This window comes from Molossus molossus, unplaced genomic scaffold (assembly GCF_014108415.1).
Source record: "Molossus molossus isolate mMolMol1 unplaced genomic scaffold, mMolMol1.p scaffold_m16_p_3, whole genome shotgun sequence".
Lineage (NCBI taxonomy): Eukaryota > Metazoa > Chordata > Mammalia > Chiroptera > Molossidae > Molossus > Molossus molossus.
Genome location: NW_023425366.1, coordinates 98,019,976 through 98,034,178, shown reverse-complemented (window position 1 = coordinate 98,034,178; position 14,203 = coordinate 98,019,976). Strand labels below are relative to the sequence as shown.

The 14,203-nt window shown below is 46.6% G+C and overlaps 1 protein-coding gene across 6 annotated transcripts in view; it reads right to left on the bottom strand.

The window, feature by feature from the left end:
- CUX1 (cut like homeobox 1) overlaps window positions 1–14,203 on the bottom strand; it is a 363,160-nt gene that overhangs the window by 94,285 nt on the left and 254,672 nt on the right. For all 6 annotated transcript variants that reach the window (XM_036278819.1, XM_036278820.1, XM_036278816.1 and 3 more), the window contains exon 9: window positions 7,292–7,340. In XM_036278819.1, the coding sequence (XP_036134712.1) occupies window positions 7,292–7,340 (49 nt within the window). The remainder of the gene's footprint in view (window positions 1–7,291; window positions 7,341–14,203) is intronic.

Genomic DNA, 14,203 nt, shown 5'->3' with positions numbered 1-14,203 from the left:
CTTATTCTTTCTACCAGACTTATATTCTGCTAATAGAAAAGCCTGGCTGAGCAGGGCCATTTCATGTGTTTTCTCATTTTGTGGTGTGACGTTTTATGTGTCTACTAATTGCTAAGAAAGACTGAAAAAGAGAAACAAGAAGTTAGCCTGTCCCGGTACTTGCCGATCACTCAAGTTGTACAAGAAAGGGTTGGCAGCTGTAAGCAGTCATGTGATGGCAGTGCAAACCTATCTGCTCTGCATACAGACAAATTAGGATATTTCTAAGAGCACACTTCTGCCCAGGGTGCTGAGTGCAGCCGCCAGCCCTGCTTCTCCAGGAGCTCTTAGAATTGCACTCAGTCTACTTCACACGGCGCCTGGCCAGGCCTGTCTGTGCTCAGGCAGCTGCCTCCCACCCCCCTGCTCCTAAAGCAATCTAGAAGCACCCGTCAGGAAAGGCGGCGGTATGTCCATATGGCGAAGATGGCAGGGGTGATTTCTGGTTCATGCTAACTGTAGGACAGTCTCTTCAGTGAAAAAGATTTTCCCCAGGTTATATCCAAATGTGTCACTCCAAATTTTTTTCTGATAAACATGTCATATTACTGAAAAGTTTACTCTTCGCTCTCTAGTTAGCAAAACTCTTGGGCACAATGTCTCCATGACTCTGCCAGGAATAAGGTGCATTTTGACATAGTTCTAGTGTCACTGATTAGGAAAATTTTTCTTAGCTTGGTGGAGAAGGTGTTCTGGTAGCAGCCAAGCAGCAGCATCACTGCCTGCCCTGCCTGGAAACACTGGCCCCGTGGTGTTTGGGAGGCACCAGGACCCAGGGCAGCCTGGGCAGGGGTTCCTGACCAGGATCTCATGCAGGCAGTTAACTGTTAATGATTTCACCTCTGGTTTGCATACTTTCTCCAGAGCTTCTGTACTTTATTTAGTTTCCCAGTTCATGTACAGAGTAGCTCTGTGACCTATCCACGGTGATCACAGCCTTTTATCCCATTTGGCTTGACTTAGTTATTCCGGTGTAACTTTTAGATTGTATAAGACTTATATCCTTATTTAGGCTTTATACCCTGAGTACATAAAAAATAACACAAAACAAAACGAGTTGAGGTGGTTTGTGCAGCTAAACATAACAAAGCTGAACAATAAAAAACAGAAAACAGACTAAGAGTAGCTGAAAGAGGGAGATTCTGTAGTTGTAAATTTAGTCCCATCTTTGGCAGCTGAGGCAGAAAGGGGTACTTGCTGGGTCATCACCATGGTGTCACTTGTTTCTAGGGTCTCCCATCTTCCTGATGTCTACAGACCAACCAGATAAAGTCTGGTTGTTTCTAGAACTGGAATCAATGACAGGAGGTAGAAAACTTTGGTGCCGTTTTCTGATCTGGAACCTCAGACACAGAGATGTGGCTGTCATGAGAGAAACATTCCATTCTGTTTCCAATGGTGAGGCCCTTCCCTCCTTGCCTGTCCCTCCAGAGGCAGAGCCTGGGGACCAAAGCCAGGGCTCCCACAGGCAGCTGGCGACAGCCCTGGGTGTGATTTAGTGGTCACCGCATGATGAGAACAGTGCCTTGCCAAGTCCAAGCTGCTTTCCTGGGAGATTTCTCTTGCTGGCTGTTGATTACTTTCTTTATTTTTCTGAGAAGTGAGAGTAAATGCTGGAAGCACAGGGGAAGTAAAGAAGGTGCTAGAGCCCTGAGGTGACCCCACTTCAGTGCTTCTATAGGAGAGAGGTCAGAAAGCTCTACTAAGAAGTTGATTGCCATGTGTCCCAAACTGGTCCTGCACTGGCGACCAAAGTCCCCATTTAGATTGGTCGCCTGTGTTTCTGGGATTTGGTGCTTATCGGTTTGGATTTCTTTCTCAGGTCAACCAGGCTGAATGCTGGAACTACACCAAGGCCACCCAAGTAAACCTGCTTGTCACTGTCTGAGTCACGATTTCAGGAAACCCAGAAGAGCCTATTTCCCTATGTCCCCCTGAACAAGGGGTGGCCCCAGGGGCTTTCTCCAGGCCCTGCTCACCCATCTGACCTAGACTGGGAGCCTAATTTATTACATGGAGAAACCAAGGTTCCCAAAAGATCCAAGGAGTGACCAGGGGCACAGACATGGCTCACCTACTGGCAAAGAGCCCCGAGGAAACCAGCATCTCCAGCAGGGCCTGCTCGCAGCAGGTGCTCAAAAATATTTGCTGTCTGAATGGGGCTTTCTCAGAGGTGTGAATTATTACCTCAGTCTATAGATGGAGAAACAGGTGCTGAGAGACTGAGGATTTGCTCAAGGCCACATGGGTGGGAAACGGGAGATCTGGGATTCAAACGCAAACATTCTCCCCCATCAGAGCACAGAAACCTTGTTCTGAGTTCTGTTTGCTCTTTCCATTTCTCTCAAACTTGACTCGGTCTCCTTAGTGAAGTGAAACTGTGGTTTCCAACTTCACCTCAACCTAAGGGTCTTCTGTTAGGGTAGTGCCCTCCCTAAGAATCAGGCCGGCTGGCAGGAGGAGGACCAGTCACAGAAAACTTCCTCCTGCCCCTGCTGTGGTTCTGTGCCCTGGCAACTGAAGTCAGAGCTGCCCTGAAAGGAGGGCGGGTGAAGGCGCAGCCAGGGAAGCCAGCCGAGTCCCTAGGCCCACAGACGGGGTTTCATGTGGTCGGGGAGTGCACAGTTGTGGTTTCTTGTTTCCTATGAAGCCTCAAAAGTTCTGAATCTTTACTGTCACCAACGAAGACAGTATTAATGTAGGCACTTTGAAGTTTAACAAACAGGTGTGAATGAGAACTGGACCTAAGTGAGTTGGTGGCAGACCACTCTCCACTTCACAACAGAAACACAAGTGCTTCAGCAATAAAATAGAGCTTCAGGTCTCAGAACACTGTGACTATAAACCTTGTGCAAAAATAATGTTATATGCCAATGAACTAGTAAATTGCTCCTCCTGGGGATTTCCCCTGATGGGGATGGAAAAGGCGGCTGAACCAGACGTCTGGCTGTGCCCGCTGGTGTGTGGCTCTCTGTAGCCTCCTCCTGCCTAGCCCACCTCCACCTCTGCTCCCCGGGGACCACCTCATTTTAGGCTTGCGTTTCTTTGCCCCGATCCATCACAACAGCTGCTTACTGCTTTCCTGGCTTTTGCTCTTTCTACTCCCATACACTCTCCAATGTTTAGCCAGAGTGATCCTTCTAGAACTCATCTGATACCTTACTTCTACCCATGATTCTCCACTGTTCTCAGAAGAAGGTCCTCCACATACCTGGCTGGATCCCTTCCTATGGGTCCACTCTCCCTCTCTGAACCTCCTAGTTCTAGCTCTATACAATGGTCTAAAACACTCAGAGCCCACTATGTCCCTTCTCACCTGCCTGGGATGTGTCCTCATGTCCACCTGGGGAGCTTTTCTCCTTGTGAGTCATCCTTGTCGACTCATTGAGCTACCTAGTTCAATCCCACTTTCCATTCACTCTGTGTCTGATGCCCTGTCTCCTATTCTCAGCAAGGATTGGCCAGCATCTGCCTGCACAGCTCTGGTGACAGGGAGCTCACTCCCTTTGGTGGCAGCTCTAAGCACCTCTGGAGAGCCAGAACTGAGAGCGAGCTTCCCTTCCCCTAGCCTCCAACCTCAGCCATGAAACAGCCAGACCCCTTTTCCTGGCCAGCCCCGAGGAGCTACAAGGACAGAATTGACCATGTCCCCACGCTAGGCCTTCCTGTCTGTAATCTTTTTTTTTTATTAATTAATTTTTGTTACAGATGTTTCTCCTTTTCCCCCCACTGATTCCCCCTCCCCCTCCCCCCCCTGCCCTTTCCCCAGTTTGTTGTCCATGTCCACTGTTCATGCATACATGCATATAAGTTCTGTGGTTTATCTCTCCCCCACCACCCCCCTCTTTAGGAGATTGTCAGTCTGTACCCCACTTCCACGTCTCTGGGACTACCCCATTCCTCAGACTGTTATATGTTCATTATATTCCACAAATAAGTGAGATCATATGAAACTTGTCTTTCTCTGTTTGGCTTGTTTCACTTAGGATGATACTTTCCAGGTCCCTCCATGTAGTCTCAAAGGATAAGAGATCTTTCTTTCTTACAGCTGCATAGTACTCCATTGTGTATATGTACCACAGCTTTTTTATCCATTCGTCTACTGATGGACACTTGGGCTGTTTCCAGATCTTAGCTATTGTAAATAGTGCTGCTACAAACATGGGGGTACATATATTCTTTCTGATTGGGGTGTCTGTCTGTAATCTTTTAACATCCCACATTCCTGAAATTATTCTTCTGGTGCTTAGTGTCAAGTCCCTATGTCTGTCTTCTTTCCCTGCTTCCCAAAGATCAGGAATATTCCCAAACCTCCTGGTATTTTCGGTGTTAGGGTCCCTTCCCTGTCCTGGTCACAGAGGAGACTCTGAATGAACTCCAGGTACCTTCTTTCCTTACAGGGTGGTTTTCAGGATAAATTCTTATCCCCTGGAAGTGGACCAATTGTTGCAGACAGTGTAGAATCACACCTCCTTCATTCTAGAAACTATTTCTATTAATGCAGCCTGAAGTTGCAATAATTACCTTTGGCAGCCACACCAGGCTATGAACTCACCCTGTGTAGTGGGTAGAACCCTCCCATGCCTCTCCCCATCCCCACCATGCTGGCACTTCCCTAGGACAGGACTTTATAATTCTCCCACCAAATCCATGCTGCTTTAACAACTACAGAACAAACATTTATGTAAGCACCTACTTCTTATCCAGGCATTTCACCTTGAATCCTCAACTATCTTGCAAAGGAAGTACTAGTTACCATTCCCTCCCTCCCTTTCTCTCGCTTAAAATTTTCTTAGTTTTAATTATGGTGAAATACATGTAACATAAAATATACCATCTTAATCATTTTTAAGCATATAGTTCAGTAAGTTAAGCACATTTACACTATTGGGCAACCAACCTCTACTATCTTTTCATCTTCCCAAACTGAAACTCTGTACCCATTAAACAACTCCCCACGCCCCTGACACCCACCACCCTACTCTATGAATGAGACTACTCTAGGAACCTCATGGAAGTGAGATCATACAGAGTTTGTCTTTTTATGACTGACTTATTCCTCTTAGCATAATGTCCTCAAAGTTCATCACTTTTCTTTTCTTCTTATTTTTAAAAAAAATGTAAGCCCTGGCTGGTTTGGCTCAGCAGTTAGAGCACTGGCCCACGGACTGAAGGGTCACGGGTTTGATTCCTGGTCAAGGGCATGTACCTGGGTTTCAGGTTTGATCCCTGGCCCCGCTTGGGGTTGTGTGGAAGGCAACCAATTGATGTATCTTTCTCACATTGATGTTTCTCTCTCTCCTTCCCCTTCTTCCACTCTATCTATAAATCAATAGAAAAATATCCTCGGGAGAGGATTAACCAAAAAAAAAAAAAGGAAAAAAAGAAATATAAGTAGCTAAGAGACTTGTTCAAGGCTACATAGATAGGAAGTACCAAGTGGGACCTGAACCAAGTGTTACTTCGGAGGCGGCACCTTTCTCCATAGTCCTGCCTGGTGTCTCCCAGGATTGAGATCTACCCAAGTGGCCTCAGCCCTTTGAGAGTTGCATCAACTCGGCCAAACTTCTTTAGTCCCTGGGGATTGCCTCAGAGACTGCCTCTGACATTTGCAGAATAAGGTTATCTGCTGAACAAAGCAGAGCTTACCCCAAAGTGCCATCAAAAGAGGAGGCACCCCCATGGCCTGGGGGAGACTGGATGAGTGGAAATTTCAGAAATGTAAATGGCAACCCTGTGACAGAGAAGGTTAACCCTTCCAGTAACTACCTTTGAGTTAAGGTTCTGCAAAGTTGAGTAGTGCTGAGTGAAAACGAAGGGACCCAAAGTAAATTAGTTTAGTAAGTAAAGGTAAATAAATACTTAAGCATCTTTGTGAGGTGAGGCAGGGGCAGTGCTTTTACAGCAAGGCGCTATGCAGATGGGTACACTTGGGAAACAAGACAATTTGAAAGAAAGGCAAATGAGGCCCTTTATCTGTGGCCTGTTCCCCAGTGTGCTGGCAAAGAGCACAGGGTGCAACAACTAGCCACTGACCTCAGATTCCTCATTTGTAAAATGGGGATCACAACAGAACTGACCTCGGTGGGCACTGAGGTTTAAGTGACTCTGTTCATGTGAGGTGCTTAGAACAGAGCCAGGCACAAAATAAGTCACTAAAGAATTGGCAGCTCTTTCTACTCTTACCAGGATAAATAAGAATTAATGATGCTATCTCAGGTGTTTCATTCCATGTATCTCTGCTGAGAGCCTTTGATAGGCCCAGGATCCTCAGTGGTGAGTCTAGGTATGCAACACAGAACCTACAAAGTTTTCCTTAAAGAAAAAAGAAATCCACACATCCCCTGCAGACTTGAGGATGATTTTATTGGTCAAAGAATAAAGACATTCTTCCCTGAGCATCTGCTAGGGTCTGGGTAAGCAATGCCAGCCAAGGGGTGGGTACTCTGTGGAACTTTCAGAAGGTGGGAAGCAGAGACCACAGATCCAGGAAGGACCACTGAGGCACACTGCTAAGCTCTCCTGTGCTTGTGGCTGCCCAGGTGTAAAACTGAGTGGGGGGAGGCCATAGCCTGTGGCCTTCTGGGGCTGAGAAACCTTCATGGTTTTGGATGCTTCTCCCCACAAAAAGAGAAAATAAATGGGGAGACCTCTTTCTTTCCAAAACAGCAGCACCTTTGCTGAAGCAAAATGTTTTACTGTTCTACGGAGTCCTTGGAGGAAGGAAGGGGTTCTACAGAGCAGCCAAGTTCTCTAGGCGGCTGAGTAGAGCCACCCAACCGTGTGCCTAGTTTGTGCCAGACACTGTTGGGTACTTCCCGCAAGGTACCTGTACCAAGTAAGTATCAGCCAAGAGGGGGCTGTCAGCCGGAGGCCCTCTCCAGACAAGTGGCTTCAACCCAGTAGAAGGCAGAGAGAAAGACTTCTCTCTAGCATAACTCACTGGTATAAACTCTCCAGCATAATGGTTGCCACACAAATAGAGGCGAGTATTTGAGATCAGTTAAGAAAAAGAACAAGAGGGAGCCACTTTGCAGTGGACATTCACCATCTGGGATGCTAGGGTCACATCAAAGACTTTGCCTGTAACTTTTCAATGTATTTTTCATGACAGCATGAAAAGGGTCAACGTTGATAGCTGTGTGTAAAAAATACAAGAAAACTGGTTTTCTAACTTAGACAGAAGCATCTTCCAAGACAACAAATGGCTATGCTATTGTGATTTTATGCCTGAAGCTATCAGACATCCTACCTGGTTTGCTCTTTCAAGGTCCGTCATGATCATTTCAATTTCGTCGGCCCTAGGGGGTGAGAGGAAGAGAGCGCGTTAGTCAGCAGCAAGATGAGCTCACGGGGGCCCACGGTTCTGACCTCGGCAGAATGACCCATAGGTACACATTCCAGGCACAGTCCCCAGTGTCGGGGAGAGGAGCCATGCAGACCTGTGAAGGGGCACCGCTGCTCATTGGGAGGAGGTGGGCTTGCACTGAGGGAAGGGCTGATCTGCCCTTGAGATGCTCCCGATCTTGTCAGGGAGAGAGAACCATAAAAAGATAAAATACAGTGTCCTGCCAAGAGACTGACTAGAACTCTGAACAGAGTACTCTGGAAAAACAAGAGGGAGAGATGAATTCTCCTTGGGAGAGGGAATCTGAAAAGGCTCCAGAGGAGGTCACATGTGAACTGGGTTTTGAAGGATAAGAAGTTTTCTAGGACCAAGAGAACCACAAGAAGGTGGAGGGGAGGATGGGAGTGCAGGTCAGGGGACTCTGCTGTCTGTTCTAGAAACCACCTGAGTACAACCATCATCTGGCCTGCAAACACACAGGGAGTTCTCAGGTACTTTTCTTTTTAAAATATTTTTATTTATTTTCTTTTTAAAGATAGAGGAAAGGAGAGATAAAAACATCAATGTGAGAAACACCAACCAGCTGCCTCCTGCATGCCCCCTACTGGGAATTGAGCTCCAAACCCAGGCATATGCCCTGACCGGAAGTCGAACTGGCACCTCTTAGTCCATGGGATGATGCTCAATCCACTGAGCCACACTGGCCAGGCCTTTTTTCTGCTTTGAAAGTACTTCCTTGAGTAATGTGAAGGAAATAACATGTTCCAACATATAACATCATGAGAAAGAATAATGCTGAGAATCCTGTTGGGAAGGGCATGGTCAATTTTGAAAAGCTATGGGAGGTTACAACTGGACACCCAGGCAAGTCACTGCCCCAAACTTCTGTAAGATAGGTCTTGATGCCTATCAGGAAGCCAAGGCCAAGACTGGCTGCAACCAAGGAAGGTTTAGCATACCTAAGGCAGAGGAATGGAACACAGCCACAGATCCACAGTGGGGTTCAGAGCCTACTCCTGCTGGGGCCTCCTGATTCTACATTCCATGTGGACCTGAGCTCTCTCTGTTGCCTACAGGACTCAGTCCCACCCCTAAGTGCTGTGCACCTGGACCTTCTATAGGCAGTCTCTTGCCACCTCCTGCATTAGCCCAACACCTAACCCCATTCCCATGTGCTCCAACAACTCCCACCAATAAGGTGGGTCCCTAAATAACCCTGACCTGTGCTATCTGCTCAGATCACCTTCCAGTCTGGAACTTCTGACCCCTCCCCAAGCCCTTCTCAAATCTTCCCAGTGGTTCCACCTCAGGGAGCAGCACAGCCCAGTCCCCTCCCCTCCCCCTTCCCATCTGTGTGTCCCCTTTGCCCTCATCTCTGGTGCCTGCACAGGGTTTGGCATCAGTCTGGAGGTCAGAGTCCTGAACACAGCTTGTCCTGCCAGCAAGGGGCCAGTCTACTCCCTGGGACAGCCTGGGATACCTAGACAGGGCTAACTTCTGTCCCCAAAACCTGCTTCTCTGGTCCTAAGCACCCACCCTTTTTTTGTTTTATCCTCACCCAAGGACATTTTTCCATTTTTTTGTTCAGATAGAGTGGGAGGGAGAGAGAGGAAGAGAGGGAGAGAGAGAAACATCGACGTGAAAGGGACACATCAAGTAGCTGCGTCCCACATGACCAGCCAGGGCCGGGGGACAAACTGCAACCGAGGTACATGTCCTTAGCGGGAACCAAACCCAGGTCTCTCTGGACTGCAGGCCGGCACTCTAACTGCTGAGCCAAACTGGCCAGGGCACCACCCACCCTTAATACCGAGACAAACTATATTCAGGCCCTGGATGGTTGGTTTTGCTGTTTGCTGCACCCAAGGCTTTCCCAGCCGTTAGCCTCAAACTGCGATTTGAGGCAATCAACTCCCAGCAGTCCACATGGGGTAACAGATGCCTTGTGATCAGGTTCAAGGTGCATTGTATCTGTCTGAAATAGTATCCTGCTTTCAGACTGGTCTGAGAAAAGTCTGAAACAATTCATAAAATGGCCTAGTTAAATGAAGCTATTTTTAGGATGACTTCGTGAAGAAGGCAGTGTCTCTGGAAGACAAACAACCCAACTGGGCCTCTGCAGTGAAATACTGGGGACAAGGGGGTGGGCTGGGGGGCAGCTTAAATTACGAAACATCTCACCGCATCATCTGAAACAGAAACCTCCAAGATCTCAGAAAAACTGCTGCACCAAAGAAAAAACAGTCTAATGACGACAAAGGATAAAAAAAATCGTTAAAGGTGTTAAGGGTCTGAAACAGGACGGAAAAGAATACTTGACAGTCAGCACAGAAAGCTGCTATCTTGACAACCTGCTGATGAAGTGCAAACTCCACTGGGTACAAGATGAAATAAAAAGTGAACAAACTTTTCTTAAGGCAAATCATAACTTTTAAACACAGTTTTGAACTTTAACCAAACAGTTATTCATATGTATTTACAAAGTCCAGATATACACGGCAAACTTCCTCAGCCACTGGCATCATTCATTTGTTCACTCATGCTCATTCCATAAACGTTTCTGACACCTACGAGTGCCCTGGCCCTGGGCAGGGGTTAGGGGTTAGGGGACGGGCACATACAGTTGTGGCTTTTGCAATCTTGCCAGTGCTGCGCATTCACAAGAGAAGGATGGGAATGCTTAGCTGCTAAATTCCTGAACAAAGATTTATAGATGGTGTCTCACTTCTCTCTTGAGCGGATCAGGGGAGCTGGCTGCAGGACCTGGCAGCTGGCTGGGGAATAGCCTGGCTGAGTGAGCGTGGGCCTTGGGGAAGGTTTGTCCTAATCACTCCTGTTGGACCCTAGATGAACTCTTTCATCTTTCTCTAATTCTGGCTAATTTATCTGTCATTCAAATATTTCTTCTGCTCTGCTTGGAACTCTATTATTTGGATACTGTTGGCACATCTACTACTGTCTTCCACATCATTCAACCTTTCTTTATCATTTCTTGTTGCTTTCAGGATGGTGCTTCAATCTGACCCAACTGTAGCTGTATTCATCCTGTAATTTACCTTTATTCTTTTGTTCCTTAGTTTAGTTATTGTTTTTCCATACCTGTTACTTCTACTTCATCCATATTTAAGTTACTCCTTGTTTTTTTGCTTTACATTGCTATTATCTTCTCTTCTTTTCTTGAGTCTATTTCTCATGCTGATTTTGCACATGTGGCCCATCTATTTTGTGTCAGATCATATGCACTGTTGGGTTTGGGGGGTCTATCTTCCAGAGAGATGTTCTCTCCTGGGGCCTGCTTTTCCTTGGGGGTGCCAGCTACTCTTTCTGGCGACGACTTATATGGGGAAAGGACAGAGAGGCAGGCCTTGCTGTGTGTCGCACAGGATGAAGTGAAGAAGAAAGGCACACAGGAGGTGTTCAATGTATTTTGCTGAGTGAAGGAAGCAAGTGGAGGGAAGGAGGGATGACCCCCAGGCCCCACAGGAATCACTGATAACTCCCCTCTACCAGGAAGATTCTCTGGCCAGAGCTTCACCTTTAATACTCTGGGACTCCCCAATACCAGGGGTCTGGAGATAAGGGATAAAGGTGTGGCTGCCTGGAGGTCGCTGGCCCACCCTCGCCTGTTTTCATCCCCTCCTCAATCCTTGCCTGGCTCTGCCATTGGCCAAGGGGCCAGTACAGCGTCAGACACAAGCCAAGGCTAGAGAAGGGATGGGTTCCCAGGGGCCTGGCTTCACCTAGAGGCTGGCAGCAAGGCTGGGACCCATGCGGGCTGGGAAGTGGTATCCAAATTCTGTCGGATTTAGGGGACGTAGGTGGGCTTGACAGCCTTCTCAGACAGTGTATGGTCTTGGATGTTCATTAGTATGCCTAATACTCAGAAAACAACGCACGGTTTCCAAAAGGGTTCAAGTCACTTATAAAGAATTAGTCACAATTAAACAGAAAGGTGTCTTCTCAGCAGTCTGAGGCAATCCCTGGAAATGAATTTCAAGTTTTTCCATCTTGTGGTCGGTTTTAACTTTAGTTACTAAGCAACTGCTAAACTGACCAAAATATTGAATGTGATAACAACTACTGCACTTACCTTTCATTATGAGAGAAACTCTCATATTTCCAAAGCTTTCAAATGATAATGACAACACTGAGCTCTGCTGTGAAAAAGCAGGGCTATTCAACACCAGGTATCCTGATGACAGCAGGGCCCAGAGGGCTGCAGTTCCCATTCACAGAATGGACCAGAAGCCTCGGAAGGACACAAAGGAAGGAACCAGGGAGCAGTGGGCAAGGAAAGTTCAACTTATTATTTTAAAAGCCTATAGTCTTGTGATTCATTTTTTCAGGGGGCATGCTTTTAAAATGATCAAAACTACATCTAGCAAGATATTTCAGTGTGATGGGGGTTTTGAGATGTGAAGGGCAGCCACTGGCACTTGCAGACCAGGACCAAGACGGCAGGGTCTTTGATCTTCTGCGCCGGTCTCATCTTAGCACATGGCTGCCACGGGTCTGCGCAGCCCACTCCTCTCCAAACCACTGCCCTGCCTTCCCAACAACATGAATCCTCTCAGGCAAAGTGCCCTCAGTAAGGAACAGAAAATGCCCAGGGGTTAATACTAGGGCTACAAATGTTATCTGAAAGGTGCAGTAATGAATTAAACGCCATGTCCTTTCATAGCGTGTCAACAATATTCCAAAGGCTTTTCATTCTTTTCATTTTGAAGGCTCAACTACCACATCAGGATCTGAAGCCTGACATTAGTCTAAAATCATTTATTTTCCAAACTCCATAATAACTGCACATATTGTTTGCTCAGCAAAACTATTTACTATAAAAATTTAGTTCTCTCACATTTTTACGCGCTGACAAAACAGCTTTCACTGATCTATTAACCTGCACAGCATTATGCTCCACTCGGACTTCAAACAGAGGATAATTTCAGCTTGCCCAGAATATTTGGTTCATTCAATCAGTTCCCCACAGATCATTTCAGGGTATTCTCTGTGCTAGCACACAATTTTTATGAGGAACTTGAAAAGACATGGTCAAGGTCGATGGAAGGGAAATTATACCCAAACTAGGAACTCCGTATTTACTCTTACACTAACTAGCCCCCTGGGTGCTAAGGGATGGCACCAGGGCAAGGCTGGTGCATATTTCAATGCCCAAACACTCATCCTGTCATCAGGAGCTGTTGAGACAAATCACATCTACAAGCAGTTAAAGAAGTATCCTTGGTGGCCTTCAAAGATCAGTGTGTCTTCTTGGACCCAACCCAAAAGCCAATAGTCTCAATACTAGATTGGAAAGTTTTGAGCAACAAAAGAAAAGTCTAAAGATTAATCCTCTCTGCTTTAGAAATTTTTAGAAATTAAAAAAAATAAAATCTCTAGTACGTGTAATAAAGTCAAATCTGCCTCCTTCACCTGGGTGCTGCTTTTGATGGCCTCAGCTGTCAGGAAGGTGATTGCTTTCCTGAGACTTACACACCAGGCCAGGCTCTCTTAGCATAAGAAGGTAGAGACACAGATCAGGGCTCACAAAACCAGCATCACAAAGAGGAGATAGGAAAAGGAGGTGGCCAGAGGGTTAGGCACTGAGGAAGTTTTCTTGGCTATGGGTCTGGGATCTCCTTAATGGGGGTGCGGGTCCTCAAGAAAGCTCTCTCTCTTTGTCCCCGCATGGGCACACAGATGAGGAACCAGTGCAGAAGCCTGATCTCCTAGCAAGAAAAGGTGGGTCTGCAGTCACATGTGAGAGCCAGGCAGGACTGTACCTGGGGAGGTGTCACTGTGCCCTCCTCCTGCATAGGCACTGGCCTATCCTGATGGGTGTGGGTCACAGACTGGGATGGGGGTGGTAGGACAGTCTCTGCTCAGTGTCTACTGAGCAACAACTTTGTGCCACAGCTGACAGGGAAACAAATGTTCCAGGTGGAGATGGCAGTGCTTAGCACACTGGCCACACCCTGCACACCCTAGGAGCTCACAAATAGCACTGAATATATGAAGGTGTCAGGGACCTTATTACTACCTTCTCAGTGGTGGGGACAGAGGGGTGAAGAGATCCAAGTAATTTCAGTACAGTGACAGCCTGGGCCAGAGACAAAGGGCTTTGCAAACACAAGGAGGGAGAGTCTCATGGAGAAGAGGACATGGTCTGCATCCTGGAGGATGAAGACACGTTTGTTGGGCAGAGAATAGTGGGGCTGAGAGAGGAGCAACCTTCTAGACAAAAAAATCATACCATGGTGGGTGCCTTTAAATTCTGTAACAGCTTTGAGGTTGCTCTCTTGGGCTTTCATGGTATACAGTGCCTGCTTCTACACATATGACAGGCTGGTCTCTTCCTGCCCCTTTTATGTCTGCTACTTCTTTCTCTGGGATGATGGCACTGACCAGTGCTTCCAGAACCACATCACAGTGAGAGTGACAGAGGGGTCCTGGCCAGGTGTCTGACTTCAATGGCGACACATCGAAAGTTCCACTGTTAAGCATGTTCCTGATTTTGGACTTTAAATATATATGTTCTTATTTTGTTAATGAACTATCCAACCACTCCTGTTTTATTAAGACTCTTTTAATAAAAGATGGCTATTGATCTCATTAAGTACCTTGTAAGCATTTATGGAGCTAATTAAATGGTTTTTCTCCTCTGACCCACTAAAATGGTAAATTATACTGACAGTTATTTGTGCCTGTTTGGTTGTAGTGTGTTATACATTTAATGTCCTCTGGAATTCTATTTGCTAATATTTTATTTAGTATCTTTTTCATAAATATTTATATATGGGATTGACCTTTATTTTGTCT